At 35.9% G+C, this 23999-nt stretch overlaps 1 protein-coding gene across 1 annotated transcript; it reads right to left on the bottom strand.

Moving 5' to 3' along the window:
* Positions 1-8837: 8837 nt before the first annotated feature.
* On the bottom strand, positions 8838-11594 carry LOC131647206 (protein kinase PVPK-1-like). Its single transcript, XM_058917118.1, has 3 exons — positions 11483-11594; positions 9884-10955; positions 8838-9773 (listed from the first exon to the last, which is right to left on the bottom strand). Exons 2-3 carry the CDS (start codon positions 10942-10944, stop codon positions 8942-8944), a joined length of 1893 nt encoding a protein of 630 aa, XP_058773101.1. The 5' UTR covers positions 10945-10955; positions 11483-11594; the 3' UTR covers positions 8838-8941.
* Between the last annotated feature and the right edge of the window lie 12405 nt (positions 11595-23999).

Below are 23999 nucleotides of genomic sequence, written 5' to 3'. Positions count from 1 at the left end.
TGGGGGGTTTGTTAAAATTTCTTCATATCCCTTGTTCATATACTCTTTAATCCTTTCTTCTTAGTATGTTTCCTTATTTCGTGTTTTTCATCTATTTTCCAGAGCAAGTATGATTGTCATCTATTTCACAAGGATGATGAACTTCAGAGTGGAAAATGTGATTTAGCAATGCATGGTGGAGGTTGCACTGAAAGTGAAGAGATAATGGAGGTTATGAGGAATTATGGAGTTGAATCTGGGAAGAATTTCGTTCATGAGTTTGGGAAGACAATGAACTATAAGAAGATTGAAAAACTAAAACTGAAGTCATCAAAAGATCAGCAGGCCATAAATGCCCTCACATACCTTCTTATTGCATCTTGGATTTTTTTTGCTGTTATGTTTAGTACTAGGTATAATGTGTTCCAATATGTGTTGTACTCTTTTGTATTATGCAAATATGAAGAAAAAAAAGTGTTCCACCTAGTTTGTTGAATCTGTTTTGTTGTTCATTGTGCATATATTGCAGACATAATTGGTTCCAATCTGATGTGAATAAAATGGTAGAATGTGTTCCAATCTGATGTAACTTATCTTGCAGACATGTGCATATATTTCAGGCATAATTGGTTCCATGTAACTGATTGGTAACAATAGATAACATTTGGTAATAATAGGTCTGTCATACCAATAATTTGGAAGCATTCTAAGACATATAATAGGACATGTAATTGATACAATTAGTAACAGTTGGTTGGTGATAATTGGTAACAATGGAAAATAATAATTGGTAATGGATATCAATTGGTAAACTTCATAATAATTGACAAACCATGTAACTGTTATACTAGTAATTTGTAAACATCGAAATACAACTGATGTAACTGTTTTGTTCATACCATTTCAAGTACATCCAAAAATACCAAGCATTCTAACCATATCCTTAGTAATAAAAGTACATCCACACTAATGCCATTACAAAATAAATTGTCAAATTCAGAATTATAAACTTAAAACAAGTACAAAACATAACCTGAGATAATTCCTAAACTATCAAATTCAGAATTCATTTCTTCTTAGAGCCCACTTGCTTTTTATTTTTCTTGGTTGGAGACTTGTTTGTAAGGGTTGGATTCACTATCTGAGATGATTGAGTTGCTTGATAGTAAGCTTCTACTGAGGCCACCATTGCTTCAACTGTTGCATCAATTTCTCCCTCAAAGTAGTCCACTGCAGGGTCAGCATTGGCAGCCATGACCATTTGGATCTCTAGCCACAACAATAAGCAACTGACCACCATACTGTTTCTTCAAATGACAGCCATCTACACCAATAAATGGTCTACAACCATGGAGAAATCCTTTCTTGCAGCCATCAAAACAAAAATAGAAACTACCAAACCTTGGTGGAAGTGTTGAAATTGGCCTCTCCACATTTATCTTTGCAGTATTGCCATCATTTTGTTTCTTAAGTTCTGCAACATAACTATATAACATAGAATATTGCTTAGAAGAGTCTCCTTCAATAATTTCTTCAGCTATGTGTTTGGCTCTCCATGCCCTTCCCTTAGAAATCCCAACTTAATAGTTTCTCCTTAGTTCAGCCATTAGATCTGAAACTTGGACCTTGCCACTATGCGGCCTCTTTTCTACCACAACTTTAGACACCCACTTAAAATTTGCTGACTTGTTATTCAAAACCCTAGAACATGTATGGGTCCCCACCCAAGTTTTTAATTTAAAAGTGTGTTTGTCACCAACTTTACTACAAAGGGCTAAAAAACCACATTTACCCTTACATTCTACCCTAACTCTATTACTTTCATTTTTCACAAACCTAATCTCTCTACCATTTAAAACAATTCATTCTCTTTTGGCATCCTTAAACTCAACAAGAGAGTTAAACTCCATTCCTAGTTTAAACTCATAGTCTTTGTTCAGTAAGTCTCCTCTAAACTTCTCATACTTGGGCATCTTTTCATTGTCATTAACATCTGGATAAGAACTACCAAGCACTTCACTTTAATAATCTCCATCTTGCTTTACAACCTTTGATGAACTAGGTTTGCCACCAATCACCCTTGAAGGAACACGCAACTTTAGTTTTTTGAGAGACCTTAAAATTGTGCATCCTTGTTAGCTCTTAACTTGTATCTTAGCTTCTTACTTGCAACTTCAACCCTATTACCTTCATCTGGTCTATCAACCTCCACAACCATAAAGCATTCATTGTCATCATCCACTCTTTCTTCCTTGCTGTCCCCAAACCTTATCCCTACAGAGTCTTCATCTTCACTCACTTCAACAACATCAAGTTCAACTATATTTGAATTCTCAGCCCTCTTTGCGTTGTCTCCATCATAATGTTCAAGCCATATATGTCCCTCAGTATTGTGCAAAATATAATGATTTGCAATTTCTATAACATGAACATCATTAGTCAAGTGAAAGAAGTTTTCATCAATACCTTCTATTTTCCTCCACATTCGGATTCCACTACCGTCAAAGCCACACTCGAGAACTAAATTCATAGCTTCGTAGAATGACCAAGTGTATGAATCTTTCCCAATAATAATAGTTTTAGTTCCTCCTCTGTAAAAAACGAAGCTATCACGCACGAACTGACCACCATGGTGAAAGCTTAAGTTGAACAGTGTCATTCCTACAAATGGTAAACATGCATTAAGAATCATAATCAATGGATTCAAACAAGGGTAGAATAAGTGAAAATTGTACCTTACAAAACTTCAGGAACTTGCCAATTGTTGTATCGTTTTCTTGGAAGAGGCGATGGAGAAGCTGAAGCTGAGTTTTTTCTAAATTAGGGTTTCGGGGGGGGGGGGGGGGGGGTGGATGAAAGGGATTAGTTGTCATTTCATTTTAATTATATAAATTAATTAAAGATATAAATTATTTTATTTTAATGAAATAAATAATTGGAATAAATGACACATATGACTCAGTTTTTAAAAAATTGCCAACGTGTCATTTCCACCTCAGCAATTTAAGTGACCAAATCTACAAGGGTCCGTTTGGTGTGCAGGATAAGAGACAGGATATAATATTTGTATCATATCCTATCTTAATCCAATGTTTGCTGACAGAACATGATAGAATAACTGAATAAGTTAATCCTGAAACTTATCCTATCCTGCCTTACCAGTTCAAATTGTTATCCTGAATATAAGATGGGTTAGAATCTGGTAGAATAGGATAAGAAAATGATTTACTAATTTACCCCTATAAAATATAATTTAAAATAAAAAATTAAATATGACAAAATATAAATAAAAATTAATTTGATATTAAATTAAAAATATTAATAAATAATTTTTAAAATATATGTATAATTGTCAAAAGGATAATTTTTGGTTAATTTACCCCCGTGGTCCTTTAAGTTATTTAATTGTAACACTTTGGTCCCTTATGTTGATTTCGCTACAACTAGGTCCTTTATGTTGGCTAACGTCTTCAGGGTTTCCCTTGTCTACAAATTCTGTTCTAAAAAACGTGATGCGGCACAAGCGGTGCTTAGGTGTCACTTAACCTTGTTGACTGTGTCTGTTAACTCACTTAAAGAGAAAGATATGGCTGAAATGTTACAATTAGAAGATAAAAACGTGAAACCCCCAAATTCCAGAACCCTAATTTTGAAATTCAGCATCAATGGCTCAATACAGTGGCAGTGGAACAAATGTGAGAGCTGAGAACTCTAATTCGCTAATTTCGAGTGCATCCCAATCAATAATCGGACCAACATGCATGTGTGGATCCAAAGCTGTGATACGTTCAGTTAAGAAGAAAGGAAGAAACTTGCGTAAGCTTTTTTAGGGCTGCAGATACTTTAAGGTACGTACGTATGTTCTGAATAGTTTGGGTATATTCTCCTTCGTTTTCCTGATTTGGTTTTGATGTTACTGATTTTGGTTGCAGAATGAACATGAAAATGCTGGCTTCAATTTTTTTATGTGGTATGAAAACCAACACAGTGATGAAGGCAAACCAGAGATACCACCAAATGCTCTTAAAGTGTTTCAAATGTGATGAAAAGGATGTACCAATCAAGATGCTTGTAAAGGATGACAAATACAATAAGGAGATGATGAAGAACGTATTGAAGATGTTGAAGATGCTTTTTTATGTCATGATATGTTTAGTTCTGATTATTGTAGTGTTGATTTGTATGCTGTTTAAAAATAGGTGATCCTAGTTTATGTTAATGTTAATGTTGTAAGACATGGATTATGGTGCTTTGATGTAATATTTTGATGACAATTGCAAATTAATATCAATTTTGCTTAGTTTTTGATATATCTGACTTCTAGTGTTGTTATTGTAATTTACTACCATGTGCAATTAATAAATAATTAAGGACAACTTTGATACATTTTAATAAGAAGTAGGTCCTGGTTGATACGAAGGAGGACCTACATGTTACAATTTAACAGCAAAAAATTATAGTTTATAGCATTAATATTATAGCATTCAAATTCCTGGTTTATAACATTCATAATATAGCATATACAACATTCAGAATATAGCATCCAAAATATTGTTATAACATAGACCAAAAGATTGTTATCACAAAAGAGTAGATACAACATACTCCCAAAATACATAATAGATGATCTTAAAGATTCAAAATAAGCATAGATACATCATACTCCTAACGCACATAATTAGTGGTCCCAAAAAAATAAAAAATCTTGCAAACTTTCTATGTGGACTTTCTCTTATAAGGCATATTTGGTCTCAGAGTTATTGGTGGCTGAAATGCCACTGTTGGTCCTTGTCTAGCCCTTCTCATGGCAAGTATCTGAGAAACTGTGATGGAATGACATGTTTGTACTCCTTGGTGTTGGGCTGATTGCCTTGTCTGAATCCTTTGAGATGGTTGGGAATTGCTAGTGGCATTTTGAGATTGTCTGGTTGGGAATTGCTAGTGGTCTGAACCATTACTTTTGGCCCAGTACAAAGCTTCTAAAGCACCAAAGTCATCTTCTAGTATCTTCAATGTTCCAGCAAAATTGTACCAAATTTCAAGAGCACCTGGATAGTTCAACGCCTTAACAACCGTCAACATCTCAAAGTAACTCCATTTATCACCATCAAACTACCGTTTGCCACTTCCCCTTCTATGTAGTTATCACCAACAAAAAATCCCCCATAATGAATATCAACATAAATTTTATCCTCATCCATTTTTTCCTAACATTGACACGTAAACACTAATATCAACAGCAGAACCACATGCAATGAATCGTTAAGTTAGACAGAACATAACATACCTTAATGTCTCGATTTCGTCAGCTTCAATGACGCCTTTGTCTTTTGCAAGTACCTTCCCCGCCGATCAACGTGACCTGCTTTTCCTTCGTCTTCGCCTCTAACGTTTCCTTTCACTGATTTGGGATTAAAATTTATCAAATGAAATTTGTCCTTAATTGTAACGTTTCAGCGATATCTTTCTCTTTAAGTGAGTTAACATACACAGTTAACAAGTTAAGTGACACATAAGCACCGTTTATGCCACATCACATTTTTTGGAACATAATTTGTGGACAAGGGCAACGCTGAAGACATTAGCCAACTTAAAGGACCTAGTTGTAGTGAAATCAACATAAAGGACCAAAATGTTACAATTAAATAACTTAAAGGACAACGGGGGTAATTCAGCCATAATTTTTTAACTTTATAAAATGTATAAAATTAAAATAATTATTAAAATTTTAAAAATATGAATATTAATTTTATTTTTTATTAAATTAATTATATGTTCTTGCAAGGGTAATTTTTTCATATATATATAGATTAATGTCAAACTTTATACGTATGATCTATAGGATAATATATTTCAATCTAACGGTTGATTTTAAAAAATAGTTATCTGAAATGAAGTTATGAGCGAGTGTAACTCATGGTGTAACTATTCAGGTGTAATTTGATCCCTCCCCCCTCTCTCTCTCCCTCTCTCTCTCTCTCTCTCTATATATATATATATATATATATATATATATATATATATATATATATATATATATATATATAGAGAGAGAGAGAGAGAGAGAGGGCATATCATATGAGAATGCCATATTTATATGAGAATGTGAGAATGAATCTGAACTATTGGATTTTAAAATAAATGGTGGGGATTACGGGTGAATCTTTTTTTTCTCTCTCCTACATCATTTATTTCAAAATGTAAGAGAGAGAAAAAAAAGATTCACCCATAATCTCCACCATTTATTTTAAAATCCAATAGTTCAGATTCATTCTCACATTCTCATATAAATATATCATTCTCATATATATATATATATATATATATATATATATATATATATATATATATATATATATATATATATATATATATATATATATATATATATATAAGGGATATATTTACTCCAAGAGTAAGTTATCAACACTTACTCTCCCATCTTGACCATTAATTCTTCTCAATCTAATGGTTAAAATTAATGAGTAATTAAATATGGAGAGAGAAAACTAATACTCATTAATTTTAATCATTAGATTGAGAAGAATTAATGGTCAAGATGGGGAGTAAGTGTTGATAACTTAGTCTTGGAGTAAATATATCCCTCCTCATATATATATTATTTGGTATCCTGTGTGAACCAAACATATGATATGATAAGTATTATCCTGTTTGTATCATATCCTTATCCTACTTGATATCCTATGCACCAAACGGGCCCTTAAAGGTTTAAAAGGAGAGAATCTTGAAATGACAAGGATGAAATATGTGCATTTTTTATAGGATTGTTTATCGGATTCGCCCCAAATGGTAGGGGACAAAATGACGTTTAACCCAGTCTTAAATATAAGTATTTGTATTCTGCTATCCATGCGGTTGGATAGTGAAATTTATCGACCGTCTCATATTTGTTCGTATAGGTATTTATTAATCAAATATTCGTGAATTTTGAAATAATTATGGATATTTACGAATATTAAGAAATATTTTTAATTTTTTAAAAATTTACATTAGTTAAAATTTTTTAATCTCTTTTTAAATATATATATATATATATATATATATATATATATATATATATATATATATAGTTTTAATTTTTTCACAAAATAATAATAAAATAATTTACTTTTATTTTCTATATATTTATACTATATTCAACAATTTTTTTATATTTAACAAAATAATAATAATATAATAATAATAATTTTAGATCTATAAAGTACTCCCTCCGTTTTTTATTATATGTCACTTTAGAAAAATATTTTGTATTTTAATATAAGTCGCTTTACAATTCCAATGAATAATTAATGATGTTTTTCCTATTATATCCTTAAATATTTATTATTCTCTCTCCTTTGAATTATGTAAATTTATCTTTCACATGTCATTAATGAAGGACAATTTTGTAAAAATCTTCGTAATTTCTCATTTTTATACAAGAGTTATTATTTTTCTTAATATGCGTGAAAAATCCAAAACGACTTATAATAAAAAAAGAAGTTAGTAATATTTAAGTAATTTTGAATATTAGTATCAAATACAGATGTTCATGGATACAAGGACCATTAAATCGACATTCATACCCGTAAACTAATAGATAATTAAATACTCATTAATTTTATTTATGAATATTGAATAAGTCATCTAATTTGTGTCTATGATATGTTTTACTCAAAGATGTTCAAGGACCAATCGTTAGTTGATCCAGTGGTGATTGGCGCTGCGATCGGGAGGGGGATGGAACCACTTGATGTCAGAACTGACCCCCGAACCGATCTAAACCGGTGGTGATATACCAAAAAAAAAATGTTCAAGGATATGAATCTTTTTTTGCCATTTTTATTTTTACAATTACCAATTCAGCTACTAGTTTAATAAAAACAAAATTTATTGAGTGTTTATTTCAATAATTTATAAATGATTCTAAAAAAAAGGTATCCAAAGATAGAATTTTTTAATTATATCTTTTCTTCAAAAATTAATAAAAAATTTCGTAAGTATAAACATTTTTATGAGAATAAAACATGAAAATATAAAAGAAATTGAAAGTCATTTCATTTAAGAGTTTCATAATTAAAATAATTTTAAAACTTTATAACAAAAATAATATATTTTTTTTGGCAATTAATTTCGGAAATGTAATTTTTTAATTTAAAACAGACACCTCTTAATATTTTCAAATATAAACAAACATCAACATATTAAATATTTTACTTTAATTATTTGTTAATAGTAAAGGAGTGTTAAGAATATTCTAGTTTGTTAAAGAAAAATTAAAAAGAATTTACCATCTATTATAATCTCATAATATACGAAATTAATTTCTATAATTGAGCGAAGATGATACAGTATCACATAAATTTTGGTATTGAAAAGTCTTAGTAGTATTTTTCATTTTCATTAATATATACTCCTGGTTAGTGGTCATTCTAAATGTGAGTTTCAATTACCAAATTATAAAAGTTTCACATTGATGTTAATTTGTTGAAACTACACAATTAATCAATTGTTATTTAATGGAAAGACTTGTTTAAACTTTGGAACGCGCAGGGATGAATAAGGTGCGCGTGGGGGTGATGCATGCCATTGAAGATACGGGCGCGAACCCAACTAACTTTCAAGGTCTTATTCTAAACTTGTCGGTCAACATTATTATTATTATATTATTATTATTCTCATTAATTTATTGGTTCAACACAAATTTACGAATTAATTAAATAACAGATTTACTTACTAGAAAAACGTAGGCATCTAGAAGTATGACTTGTTCAATTCTAAATATTTGTAAGAAAGAAAATTATATTTAACTTTGAAACAGTCACAAAGTTTTTGTATCCAAAATGAGACAAGTATAACTTTGTTCCTCAATTTAAGGAATTTGGAAATTCTTACAACAGTTCATTATGTAGTTGAAGAGAAACATTGCATTCTTTTATGCAAAAAAATGAAAGAATCATGGTCAAAAGAAATCAACATCTAAATAATTACTAGAAGAGTTCATGCCAACTTCATTTTCAGTTGAAGTTGGTTTCATCATCACGGTGTCTCTCGGTACCTCGGGCGGATTAGCGCAACGGATCAGCGCCCAGTTCACATTATGAAAAAACGGATGTTGTTTGATTTCGGTTGCTCCGCGTCTATAGGCAAGACGGTGTTGAGGCTCTTTCACAAGCAAGCCTCTGATCAAATCCCTTGCTGCGAAGCTGACAGTAGGAGACTCCGGAAACCTTAAAGGCTGCCCGACAACATTGAACAGCGTCGCTCGGTTTGCAGAGCCTTTGAACGGTGTTCGACCAAACAAGAGTTCGTATAAGAATATACCAAACGTCCACCAATCCACAGCACTTCCGTGTCCTTCGCCTTTAATAATCTCAGGCGCCAAGTACTCGTGTGTGCCTACAAAGGACATCGATCGTGCACTTGTTGGTTCAGCGATTAGCTCAGGGAGAGGTGTCACTTGGTGATGATGCATGTCATTCTTTGGTCTGAATTTTCTTTCTTTTCTGGATTTACTGGATAGAAACCGCGGCGAAAAGCATGCAGGTTGGATGCAGTCTGGCTGCATTGCACATCTTGGCTGAATGCAGTATCCTGATCTTTTTGTTTCGACGATCGGGTTTGATGATTTCACGAGAGTTGGACTGACGGTACACCTTAAAGAGAGATCGAAATCCGAAAGCATTATATGACCGTCTTCTCTAACCAACACATTCTCCGGTTTAAGGTCTCTATAGATGATTCCAAGCATGTGTAAATACTCCAAAGCAAGGAGAACTTCTGCAACATAAAATCTACAAACACGAAAAAATGCAAATTAGAGAAACGACAATATGCTTCAATTAAGTGCTTATATTATTGCATAAGTGATTACCATATAATAAGTTCTTTTGTATGTGATTACCTGGCAGCATGCTCTGAGAAATACTTCCCAGGTTGTCTTTGCCTTATTGAATAAAGGTCGCCACCGGGACAAAACTCCATTACCAAGCAAGAGATTCTCTCAGTCTCGAAATGCGTATATAATGTAGGTAAAAAAGGGTGATCTAAAGACTGCAATATCTCTCTCTCCGTCTGAGCTCTTACAAGCTTCTTCCGACTTGCGAGCTCGGTTTTATTCATGAGTTTCATAGCAAAACAAGTCCTTGTGCCACTCAGTTCAGCTAGATATACTTTTCCTATATCTCCACATCCCAATTTCTTCATCAACCTAAAATGCCTCATTTCCAACACCCCGACACGTGCTCGCACAGCTCGAATCGCTTCCCATCTTATATCATTCGCCTTATGAGGTTTGTACAAAGCACTACTCAAACTACTCGTGCTGCTTTCGTTGCTAACATCACTTACTGTACTCGCTCTATAGATGCTGGTTTTCATACTTTCATTAAAATCACACGAATTCGAAATTTCTCCACTTTCGCACGAATTATCATCATCATCAACACTAACACACTCACTGACTTCAGTATTGGTGAAACTTTGTTTCGCTTCCGAATAGGCAGTGGTCGAATGTAAACTATTCTGAGGACTATGACAAAAACTAATCTCTGACTGACAATGGCAATTCTTCGGTTGATTAATAACAACACCTCGTTTCGATGTAACTAAGATACAATTGTCGGATTCTAATATTACAGAACACGACTCACAATTCTTGGAACCATCATCAAACAGTTGCTTGCTGCATAATCTTCTGTCTTGATATGAATGCTTTCGATTAACTACATAGCTGTTATGACAGTGAATGTTCTTCGTTCCATAATTATTATGACGATGCCTTTGCTCCAAAAATGGCGCGGAAGAAGAAGAAGCTCCGTGATTATTTCTATATAAGGGAGGCCGCGAAGGACGAGGAATCCCTGATGTTAAAGGAAGACTGTGGCGTATCGGTACCGCAGGTACCCTAGAAACCGAATTCTGAACCTCTGATACAGAATCAACAGCGTTGATACGTGAATCCATGATGGATATACCTAAACATTCAACTCAGCATAGTTAATTACCAATATCTAATAATCATTCAACTAATTCTAAAATTACATAATCTCGATCTCTTGAAACACACCTAAAAACACCAAATATAGAAACCATGAGAAATCAATTATCTTCAAGAGAAGAATTTCAGATACATTCAACAATTCAGAATGTTATACATTTAGAAAACCCTAAATAGAAAAGACTCCCAATTCAGAAAATTCCAATTGTACACAAAAAACAAATATCAAGAAAGTTCATTCACAAGGCTTCACCTACATTGTAAAAATTTGATTTTTACGCGTTTTCCAAAGAACCCATGATCGTTTATGAAGAATAATCAAAACCCACCAACAGTTTACAAGTTTTTGATGCGAAATGCATTAAATAGAAACACCCCAATGAAAAAGTTTGATTCTTTAGAAGCTTTCACGAGGTTTCTTTGATTCCAATCCATTAGAGTGAATGAAAATTAAGTAAAAAAGCAAAGAGTGATTGAAGAAAGAAGGAAAAGAAAAAGAAATACCTGATCAGAGGAGAGAAATGGCAATGCGAATGAAGAATGAGAAATGTTGTTTCATTTGTTCGTGCCTGGTTGAAGAAGCATAAAAAAAGGAACGTGTATTTGAGAAGTGAAAAAAAAAAAAAAGGAAAAAGGAAGAAGAAGAAGAAGAAAACCAGAAAAATGAAGTTACTGTAATGTGCACCAAACAACCACTGAATGAAGGAATTGAACTCAACACTCTTTTTGTTTGAATCATATTACGATTTTTAAATAATTTTTCAACAACTTTACTTGTAAATTATTAGTGCTAAGTTTACATTAAGGTCACATTGAAAAAAAAAATTAGAGAATTTCTTATTTGATTCTTCACATTTTTCATTTTTTTTTTAAAACTAAAATATTATTTGAATTTTTGAGTTTGTAGTATTTTCAAATGTTTAGTTTCGAGAGTAATTTTTTTTAATAATTTGAAGAAAAAACATCTAGAATATAAACAATAAATTAAATCAAATATAATTTGTATCGGTATAATTTTTTTGCGCTATAAGGAAGGAGAATTCGCAGAAGGAAGGTTAAACATGTTGGCACGGAGCGAGTTTCCCTACAAAGCTTTAGGCCGCCCGAAATGTTCCATAAGACCGCCTAAATCTTAGTACAACTCTTCAGTTGAGTTTAGTCAACTTGAAAATCACTCCCATTACCTATTTGCCCAAGGAATGTGGGATATGACGTGTCTTATCATAATATACTAGAAGAGAAGGTTAAGGAGGACAATCATCATCTCAATGATCTAAGGAAGAATAACTCCTTTACTCTCCATGTTTTGGATGAAGGAGCAAAGATACCCACTCTCTATCCCATACCCAAAAAGCCTATTTAAGGGAGAATCATTTTGACCTAGAAAACATATACACATAGCTTCAAATCACTCTACTTGAGCTAGCTCTAAATACCATCAACAACCCTAAACATCACAAACAACCATCCAATTACAGGGTACATTCATTGTACTTTTTTAGCAAGTACAATAGACAATACAATATTGGGAAACTTGTTCCTTAGAAAGGGATTTCTCAAAACAATTTACTCAACCAAAGTAAGCAATCCAATATAAAGATAAAAGGGGAACATTAAGGTCTAGAATGTTATTTATGAAGCCTAAATGACAAGAGTACGAAGTAAAAGGCCCTAAGGGCATAATTAATCATTACATAAAAGTCCTAAGGGCATGGTTACAAAAGTCGCCAATGGAAAAACAACAAGAAAGAAAAACTCAAAATTGCAAGCTCATTAGCTATTCTTCTGAGACCGTCTTTCTTTTGAAGTGATTTCCTAGAGAACAACATCCCTCTTAGGAGTTTCGTCGGTCCCAATCTTGGCACTATAAGGCTTGGCCTGAACGTTCCCTCATGAGATAAATTAAATTCCTTAGAATGTAACATCTCCTCTTTATCAACTATTTAGCTCTCCCAAACTACCTTGAATAAGTTCATCAAATTCAAGTCATGGCTAGGGTAAAAAAGTATACTTGCTCATTTGCCCGCTCAAAATACTCATTGGAAGTATCCAACAATTTGTCCTTGAGGGAAGATAGTTCTTCTTCCAGCTTTTCCTTAGAATGAAGGTTAACATTGAGGGACTTCTTTAGGGTTTTCTCTAAAAGAGAGAGCACTTTATCCTCAAAGTCTGCCTTTTTTAGGGCTTCCTTGATCGCCGTCTTGGACCACTCCGATTTATCCCGTTTCTTGACCATTATTTTACTAGCTACAACCCTTAGGTTAGATATTCCTTGGCACCAACAAGTTTAGCCTGCAGATCTCCCACAGTTTTTATGTGAGCATCAAAGAGCATTACTCCTTCGCCAGACTCCTTAATTTACGAGTTTCTTTCATGTTAGATAAATTTTGAGTTTTAGTGTGACTGTTGGCTTGGAAATCACCAGGTAAATCTTTGAAGAAGGGGAGGCGAGCACGAGTATACTTTCTCGTTTCAGACCACATCATTCCATAATGAAGAAGTAAAATGTTTGGGCGGATTAACCCAAGTCAAAAAACCAGTGCATTATCAGCCGTCTTCATCCTTTTAAAGGATTACATTAACATTGTCTTCCTGAGCCGAGGAAGAGCTCCTGCCTTGCTTCAAGATTTTGGAAAGGTGAGTTTCGATGAGGGAGTTCCCTTCGACGCCCTGTTAGAACAAGAATTGTTCTGATCAATAATCTTAGTTTTGATGATAACAATGTATATGAATTTTGCTCAAGATAATGTGGTACTCTAATCCTATGCAATTTCCTTTTCAGGAAATATATAAAGAGTATGCACAAATTAGCGCTAAGAAGCTTTGACTCAGAAGGTTCAGTATGCAACTTCAGCACATGGTCTGGCAAGACATCAGAAGATGGTCAAGCAGAATCAGAACATGGTCTATTAGAAGCATCAGAAGAACTTGAGTTCAGAAGCAGAAGCACTGAAGTCATGGAATCACGCTTAGAAGCATATCAAGATCAGAAGATCAGAAGATGCTCTGCACCAAGCTGTTTGTACTCTGATGATATTCAACGTAGTATTTACAAAGAACAAATCAGAATCAAGTACTAGATGGCAAGCTACGCTGACTGACAAAAGGAACGTTAGAAGATATTAACTGCAACGTCAGTAGTCACAGCAAACGCAAGGCTCGAGGTAGTTGACAAAAGAGTGAAACATTAAATGCAATGCTGTACGGAATACGCAAAGCATTAAATGCTCCCAACGGTCATCTTCTCAAAACGCCTATAAATATGAAGTTCTGATGAGAAGCAAGGTTACGAATTTTGGACGCACTTTGAACGAATTCTGAACTATCTCTGATACTATCTTGCTGTTCACTTCAAAAGCTATCAAACTTCATCTTCAACCTCACTACATTACTGTTGTAATACTTTAGTGAGTCTAAGCTTAAACCCGTAAGAGAAATATCACAGTTTGTGATTATCGCTTTTAAGAAGCAATTGTAATACTCTTAGAATTTGTTTACATTAAATTGTAAAGGACTAGAGTGATCGGGTTGTGATCAGTATACTCTAGAGAAGTCTTAGAAGGTCTCTAAGCATTTGTTCCTAGAGTGATCAGGTTGTGATCAGGATACTCTAGAAGACTTAGTCGTGGGCTAAGTGGAAAACCATTGTAATCTGTTGCGATTAGTGGATTAAATCCTCAGGTGAGGTAAATCACTCCGTGGGGGTGGACTGGAGTAGTTTAGTTAACAATGAACCAGGATAAAAATAACTTTGCAAATTGTTTTTATCGTTCAAGTTTTTAGACTACACTTATTCAAACCCCCCCCCCCCTTTCTAAGTGTTTTTCTATCCTTCAATTGGCATCAGAGCGCCGGTTCTAAGGTGCAAGCACTTAACCGTGTTTAGAAAAGATTCAGGAAGAGAAAAACGCTTCAGTAAAAGATGGCTGGTGAAATTCCAACAAATACATCTGCATCTACATCTGGCTCTGCTGAGCAATACAATGGTAACAATGGTTATACTAGACCATCAGTATTTGATGGTGAAAACTTTGAATACTGGAAAGATAAACTGGAAAGTTACTTTCTTGGTCTAGATGGTGAATTATGGGATCTTCTGATGGATGGTTACAAACATCCAGTGAAAGCCAGTGGTGTAAGGCTCACAAGAAGCGAAATGACTGATGATCAAAAGAAAGAATTCAAAAATCATCACAAATGCAGGACTGTTTTGCTGAATGCTATCTCTCATGCCGAGTATGAAAAGATATCTAACAGGGAAACGACTCATGACATATATGAGTCCTTGAAAATGACTCATGAAGGAAATGCTCAAGTCAAGGAGACCAAAGCTCTTGCACTAATCCAGAAGTACGAAGCCTTCAAGATGGAGGATGATGAAGACATTGAGAAGATGTTTTCAAGATTTCAAACTCTGACTGCTGGATTAAGAGTTCTGGAAAAAGGCTACACCAAGGCTGATCATGTAAACAAGATCATCAGAAGCTTTCCCAGAAGATGGGGCCCAATGGTGACTGCATTCAAGATTGCGAAGAATCTGAATGAAGTTTCTTTGGAAGAGCTGATCAGTGCCCTGAGGAGTCATGAGATTGAACTTGACGCAAATGAACCTCAGAAGAAAGGTAAGTCTATTGCATTAAAATCTAATTTTAAAAAATGCACTAACGCTTTTCAGGCTGAAGAAGAAGATTCTGAAGAATCAGAATCAGAAGAAGAAGAAGATGAACTGTCCATGATTTCCAGAAGAGTCAATCAACTCTGGAAAAGCAAGCAAAGGAGGTTCAGGAGCTTCAAAAGCTCAAAGAAGCCTGAAAGAGGAGAATCTTCTGGAGGCAGAAGAAATGACAAGAAAAAGGTCGTGTGCTATGAATGCAATGAGCCAGGACACTTCAAAAGTGAGTGCCCAAAACTTCAGAAGGAAAATCCCAAGAAGAAATTTCATAAGAAGAAAGGTCTTATGGCAACATGGGATGATTCAGAATCAGAATCAGACTCTGAAGATGAGCAGGCAAATCTGGCACTAATGGCCACAATGGATGACGGATCAGAATCTACATCAGAATCAGATTCTGAAGAGGTATTTTCTGAACTATCTAGAGAAGAGTTAGTTTCCAGTCTAACAGAACTTCTGGAACTCAAGTCTCAGATTAGTATCAAATACAAGAAGCTGAAAAAGCTATTTGAATTTGAAACTAAGAAGCTTGAAGTGGAGAATTCTGAACTGAAGGAAAAAGTTTTAAATTTATCCAAAAATACTGGATCTCCTTCTGTCTCTGAAAAATCTACTCCAAGTCTGAACAATATTCTGAAAGAATATGACTTAAGTTTCAGAAAGTTTTTATCTAGAAGTATTGGCAGAAGTCAACTTGCTTCTATGATATATGATGTGTCAGGAAACAAAAGAGCTGGCATTGGTTATGAGGGTGAAATCCCATACAAGCTTGAATCTGTGGATGATATGAAAATATCATACAAGCCTCTGTATAACCAATTTAAATTTGGCCACTCCCATGATATTAGGCACACATCACATGCTCAAAGCTTTCACATAGCACACACCAAGAAGCATGTGACAAAACCTAAGAAATATCATGGAACTCAGAACATAAACTATCATTCTGTTCCTCCTATTTCATATAATGCTAAACCCAAGTTCAATCAGAACTTGAGGAAAACTAACAAGAAAGGACCCAAGAAGATGTGGGTACCTAAGGAAAAGATTATTCCTATTGCAGATATCCTTGGCTGCAAAGAAGGAAAAGCACAACATGTCATGGTACCTGGACTCTGGATGCTCGCGACACATGACAGGAAGAAGGTCTATGTTCCAAGACCTGGTGCTTAAATCTGCTGGAGAAGTCAAGTTTGGAGGAGATCAGAAGGGCAAAATTATTGGCTCAGGAACTATAAAGTCTGGTAACTCTCCTTCTATTTCTAATATTCTTCTAGTAGATGGATTAGCTCATAACTTATTGTCCATAAGTCAATTAAGTGACAATGGTTATGACATAATCTTTAATCAAAAGTCTTGCAAGGCTGTAAGTCAGAAGGATGGCTCAATCCTATTTACAGGCAAGAGAAAGAACAACATTTATAAGACAGATCTTCAGGATCTTAAGAATCAGAAGGTGACTTGTCTTATGTCTGTTTCTGAAGAGCAATGGGTCTGGCACAGAAGATTAGGACATGCTAGTTTGAGAAAGATTTCTCAGATTAACAAACTAAATCTTGTCAGAGGACTCCCTAATCTGAAATACAAATCAGATGCTCTTTGTGAAGCATGTCAGAAGGGCAAGTTCTCCAAACCTGCATTCAAGTCTAAGAATGTTGTCTCTTCCTCAAGGCTGTTAGAACTTTTGCACATTGATCTGTTTGGCCCAGTCAAAACAGCATCTGTCAAAGGGAAGAAATATGGATTAGTCATCATTGATGATTATAGCCGCTGGACATGGGTAAAGTTCTTGAAACACAAGGATGAGTCTCATTCAGTGTTCTTTGAATTCTGCACTCAGACCCAAACTGAGAAGGAGTGTAAAATCATAAAGGTCAGAAGTGATCATGGTGGTGAATTTGAGAACAAATTCTTTGAGGAGTTCTTCAAAGAAAATGGTATTGCCCATGATTTCTCTTGTCCTAGAACTCCACAACAAAATGGAGTTGTAGAACGAAAGAATAGGACTCTACAAGAAATGGCCAGAACCATGATCAACGAAACCAATGTGGCTAAGCACTTCTGGGCAGAAGCAATAAACACTGCATGTTATATTCAGAATAGAATCTCTATAAGACCTATTCTAAATAAGACTCCTTATGAATTGTGGAAGAACAGAAAGCCCAACATTTCATATTTTCATCCTTTTGGATGTGTTTGTTTTATTCTGAACACTAAAGATCATCTTGGTAAGTTTGATTCTAAGGCACAAAAGTGTTTCCTTCTTGGATATTCTGAACGCTCTAAAGGCTACAGAGTATACAATACTGAAACATTGGTTGTAGAAGAATCAATCAATATCAGGTTTGATGATAAGCTTGGTCTTGAAAAGCCAAAGCAGTTTGAAAATTTTGCAGATATTGATATTGATATCTCAGAAGTTGAAGAACCAAGAAGAAAAGTTTCAGAATCTGAAAACCAAAGCAGCAAAGAATCAGAAGATCAAGTTGCTGCATCCTTGGAAAATCTGAGAATTTCTGAAGAACCAACTATCAGAAGATCATCTAGACTCACATCTGCTCACTCAGAAGATGTCATTATTGGAAAGAAAGATGATCCTATCAAAACAAGATCATTTCTAAAGAATGACAATCAGGAGTAGTGATCAGAATTAGAAGGCGTAAATCTTCTTCAGAAAAATACAGCTGTCATCTAATTCCAGTTGGTAACAAGTGTCTACCCTATTTGGACAAACATGCGTGCAGTTGAGGAGGCGCTTTTCATAGGTAACTGTTCTATCACTTCATTTGTCATAGTTTCTCTCTCCTCTTGTCACGTAACATTAAATGCCATTCATCATTTCTTTTATTTTCTTTTTCGTTTTATATTCTTTAAATGTTTCAGTTTTTCCCTCTTTCATTTCTCTCTCTTTGCATTCAGTTTTTCATTGTTCACCATCTTTCTCTATCCTTCTGCATTGTTGCATAAACCCTAGTCTTATATCTTCAAACTAGCATTCATCATGAACCCTTCTTCAAGTACCTCTCGGTCTGAAGAAATGTCTTCATCTCAACTGGTTCTCAACAAGTTTGGCTTTGTTCCTCTGAAAACTTGCTCTTTGTCACCATCGGAAATGGAAGTACTGTGTGAGTCCCCTGTGGACTTTGTTGACTTGGCTGCATATGCTTTCAAGCCAGAAGCTAGGTTTATGGCTCAAGGATGGGCTAACTATTTGGGTAGATTGGTTGGACCAGTCTTTCCCGCTCTTGTGAAAGATTTCTGGGCGCACGCAACCGTCACTCCAACCGCCATTCTCTCTTTCGTGCTAGGGCATGAAGTTGTGGTCACTGAAGCCCTAATCAGAAAACTGTACAATCTTAATGATGAAGAGGGTGTAACTGGCCCTCTTGCTGGAAGGGTTGATTGGAACAAAGTTGAGAAACTTATCTCAACTGTCACTGGTATGAATTCCAACAAGACTGGCACGTTGAGACCTCTATTTCAGGTGTGGGCTGAGATCATCATGGGTTCTCTTCACCACAGAAAGAAGTCTCTCTCCTCCACTTTCATCAATCCAGATCAGAAGTATACTCTCTATTGTATTGGAAAGAGCATTAAACTTAATATTTCCAACATACTCTTTGAAAACCTGAAGCTGGCTATTGAAGAATCTAGGGATGAGTATCAGGAGAAGTATCCTCATCTTCCGAAGAATATTATTCCTTTCGGCAGAATGATCTCAGATATTCTGATTGAAAGTGATTTGCTGGAGTCTCTTAAGACTTGTGGAACTCCTTCTTTCTTCAGAATTGATCAAGGCAATGTCTTCTCTGGCTTTGATCTTTTAAGAATGAAACTGGTGAAGGAAATAATTTCTGTTCCAACTGTTCTCTCTGATATCCCTATCAGAAGAGTCCCTGTTCAAGGCTTCTCAACCATGTTTCAAGCTGAACTGGTTAAAACTGTTAAGCACTATCTGGAAGATTCTGTGAAGACGCAAGCTTCTGTTGATCCTGCATGGATCCGTGGAAGAGTGCTTCCCTCTCAAACTGACCTTCAGAAGAAGGATAAGAAGAAGAGAGAGAAGAAACTGAAAAGAAAAGCAGCGGAAGATGCTGAGAAAGAAGCTAAAAAGAAGAAGGTCACCTTTGATCCTCTTAAGGTGGATGCTTCCAGAGCTAAGAAGACAGATATTTACTCCAGGCAGGAATACATCCCACCCCCTCAGAATCTCCCTCATTCATTCTGCTGTCTCCTTCTGAAACATCAACTCCCATCACACCCCCACAAATTAACCTGCAACCACCCTCACCCCCTATAATTCTGAACCCTACTCCCTCAACTACTATACTTCCCACAAATATTCAATCCTCATCACACCAAACTACAGATATTCCATCCTCATCTTCTAACCCTCTTCCTTCTGACCCTTGTCTTTCATATCCCATACCTACCAGGACCCCAAATCCATACTCCTGTCTTTACCCTGATTACAGCTTCACCTTTCGCCCTCCTGCACCAGCTACTCCTGTCTTTCTTGAGCTCTTACACTATCGTGTGAACCGTTGGTTAGAGCTTCTGGAAACTGCCTACCGCCATAATCTGGATGAGCGTTCTCTTCGCAACCTCTGGAGAGCTCTTAGACAGAGTTTCCAAGTTGAAGCTATGAATGTGCAGAGAAGATTCACTGCTGAAGCACGTGGTGCTCCTGGACTCTTGTTAGAATTTGATGATGGCAGATATCGTCATGTCATCAAAAACAGAAGAATTCTTGAGGAAAGGATGCCTGAAGATGAGTTAACTGGGAATCCCTGCAGAACTCTTGTGGTCTGGCGACCAAAGTTCATGGTTCTGACTGGTGACTTTCAGGGGTTGTTCAACTGGTTCAGAATGAACCCTTCTGAAAGTGCTCCTGATATGGACTTTCCAGTAGTGGTCTATCCTGCAGCTGCAGCTGGTCCTCCTTCTCCAACAAATCTTGCAACCATTCTTCAAGCCCTGGAAGATGGAAATTCTGAGCTCCCAGAACCAGAATATGCTGAAGCTATTTCTGAGTCTGACTCAGATGTAGAGATGGAAGATGCTGAAGAGATTGACTGTTCTCGTTCAGAAGATCATCCTGCTGAGAATGTGGTGGTGCATTCTGATGATCTCCCTGAAAAGACTGCCATGGAAGCAGCAATGGAGAATGATATGCCAGTCAACAGAAGTCTGGAAATTTCTTCTTCTGGTGAACCCTCCTATCTGGTGCGGACTTTGGAGGCCATGCAGAAGAATCAAAATGACCTGGCTTCTCGTCTGGATAGGCAAGATGAGACCAATGCAGAGTTTAGAGCCTTCATGGCAAGGCAGACTGAGAGCAACAATGGGATCCATGAGACACTAGCCAAGATTTTGTCAAAGCTAGGGTCTTAGTCTTTGTGTCTTAGCTGTTTTCTGTTTGTTTGTTGCATCTGTTTTCTGCATAACTCTTGTACTTCTGCTTATTTTATCAATGACTATTTGTTTCTCTTTCCATTTGTCCTGTGGTTACATCTGAATCTTTTACATTCTTTTTGATGTTATGACAAAAAGGGGGAGAAATAGTGATAAATGATTTGATTTATATTAGCAGTTGCTGGGAAGAAAGCCCCCACATTACTAACAGAAGCTGCAAGCTTCATATGTTTCTAAGTTGTTTTGCAGGATTGAAAGCTCAACATTAGAAGCAAAATCATGAGGAATCGCAAATTCTGTAAAAGGAATATGCTCATGGACACTGAAGCAAGCTGAGTGCTATGAAGCTTCAGAATCAGAAGCAGGAAGAAAGAAGTGTGATGATATTCTGATAGAATATGCATTAACTTATTTTCTGTCCTTAACATGTTCTGATAATCCTATATCTTATCATATATAATCTGATGCATTGTGTATGTTCTGATATATATGTGATAAGTTATGATTTATTCATGCTACAACTTTTGTTGTGGAGTTTGTTCTGTAACATTTCAGAATGTAGAAGATGCTCTGATGATGCTCAAGTACATTCAACAATGTTCTGATACAATCTAGCATGGATTAATTCAAGAAGAAATTCAAGCTCTGAAGCTGTCCGATGGAAGCAGGAATCAGAAGCTGTGAATGTTCTGAGGATCTAAAGAAATTCAATGTTCTGAATATGTCCTATGGAAGCAGAAATCAGAAGCAGTGAATGTTCTGAAGTTCAAGCATATGTGAACGTCTCTACTGAAATACTCAGGGAAGTCTTTTATTTATAAAATTCTTCTAGTATTAATTTCAGGGGGAGATTATTCATCTCAGGGGGAGATTGTTAATCTCAGGGGGAGACACATTCACATTATATTTGTGAATACAAGATTACACTCAAAGATGTTTTTGATTTATGGCAAACTCAAATGAGCATTCAAACAACAAGGAGGAATTTGATCACTCATGAAAGCAAGCACAAGGTGATCCACTTGGCATATAAGTCGACTCAACACAAGCTGGACATGAAAAATGCAGAAAATCAGCAGTTAGGTCGACCTACTATCAACCTAGGTCGACCTAAAATGAAGGAAAATCCATATACCTCTGCTAGGTCGACTCACAGACCATTTAGGTCGACTCAAAATGAAGAAATCTTCACATCAGTCTGTTAGGTCGACCTACATGGCAACTAGGTCGACCTGATCTGTGAAAAAGCCTCCAGAATGCATCAGAAAAGGATTCTGGTCGACCTACTCCTTCAACAGGTCGACCTAACTGGGAGAAAAATTCTGCAAGCTCTGTTAGGTCGACCTAAGCACTACAAGTGGTCGACCTAACTGATCAAGAAAGTTCAAAAATCAGTTTTTCTTGGTTCTAACTGTTATGCAATCATATATATTGTGCAAGGGTAATTATTCAATCAACACCAACGACTGAAAGATACACAAACGCTTCTCATCTTCGTTCTTCATCATCTCCAACACAATTACACATAATCATTCTTGCGTTGCGGGTTAGTGATGAGTTCGATAACGTCCATGGAACGGAATTGAAGATTCCTAGTGGGTGAAGGTTCGTGGGGTTTGTTGGTGAATAAAATCTGCGGGTTTTGTCCTCCACGACGGGTGGTTCTTGGGGGTTTTTATCAAGAGGCGTTCATTGAGGATTCGGCTGAGTGTAACGATTGAGGAACGGGGAGTTCAAGGAATCAAGACACTGCAGAAGGGAATCGAAGTGAAGCTCTTGGATAACCTTGATCTTGCTCAAGATTAAGGGGGAAGAAGATTCAAAGGATCGACATAATTGGTTTATCGTTTATCGCTTTGTTATCTTCTTTGTATATACTACTTTCAACATTAATGAAAGATTACCCAATTTCAATTTGGAATTGGGGGCAGACGTAGTCGTAGCGAGGACGATCGACGAACTGCCTAAACAAATATCGTGTTCTTGTCGCTTTTACTTTCTCTTTTACTTTCTGTTCATAATTGGTTATAAGCACCAAGTGTTTGTGTTTTTGCTTGATCCAATCTTACTGCATTGCAAATCAAAGTTGTCAATCTAGAAGTTAATTGGATTTCAGAAGTTAAACGTATTGGTTAGCTATCATATTACTTCACCATCAAATTCCACTTACGTTTTGGTTTTGAAACACATACGACCTTTGCAATAGCGGTCCAGAATAGACGCAAGTCGATTCAGAACCGCTTTCGCTCGAGTCTGTAGAAAAATCTGTAAAAACTTAGTGAGATCTATTCACCCCCCCTCTAGATCTATAGGCCAGCGTCTAACAAGTGGCATCAAGAGCTCTGGTTTATTCCGTGCTACGTGAAACACTTATTGGAAAGATGGCTTCTGGACCTAAAGGGGCTCATAATAGAGCTCCAGTTTTCAACGGAGAAAACTACGGCTATTGGAAGGATTGTATGTGTGTCCATATCAATGCAATTGATAGGAACATCTGGACAGCTATTGTCAATGGTCCATTTCAGATCACTATGACAAATGCAGCTGGTGCAGTTGTTCCAAAACCAGAAGATACTTGGAATGCTGAAGATGAAAAGAAATATGCATACGATTGGAAAGCGAGAAACATTCTAATCTCAGCTCTAGGAGTTGATGAATACTATCGCGTTTCCCATTGTAGATCAGCTAAAGCTATGTGGGACACATTGCAAGTTGCCCACGAGGGAACGGATGATGTCAAACTAGCTAGGATCAATACGTTAACTCAAGAGTTCGAACTTTTCCACATGGAAGATGGTGAAACCATCGAAAGCATGCAGAAAAGATTCGTTCACCTGAAAAATCGATTAAATTCTCTTGATAGACCTGTTTCCAATGCAGTTGCTACTAACAAAATCTTAAGGTGTTTGAACAGGGAATGGCAGCCCAAAGTTA

Source organism: Vicia villosa, linkage group LG2, assembly GCF_029867415.1.
Source record: "Vicia villosa cultivar HV-30 ecotype Madison, WI linkage group LG2, Vvil1.0, whole genome shotgun sequence".
Classification (NCBI taxonomy): Eukaryota; Viridiplantae; Streptophyta; class Magnoliopsida; order Fabales; family Fabaceae; genus Vicia; species Vicia villosa.
The sequence above is the reverse complement of the archived record's forward strand: the minus strand, read 5'-3'. Positions and strand labels throughout refer to the sequence as shown.

Coding starts and splice junctions, on each gene's coding strand:
- LOC131647206 (XM_058917118.1), bottom strand. CDS start 10,944: ATGGATTCACGTATCAACGCTGTTGATTCTGTATCAGAGGTTCAGAAT. Junction 9,774..9,883: donor TTCTCAGAGCATGCTGCCAG/GTAATCACATAC, acceptor TCGTGTTTGTAG/ATTTTATGTTGCAGAAGTTC.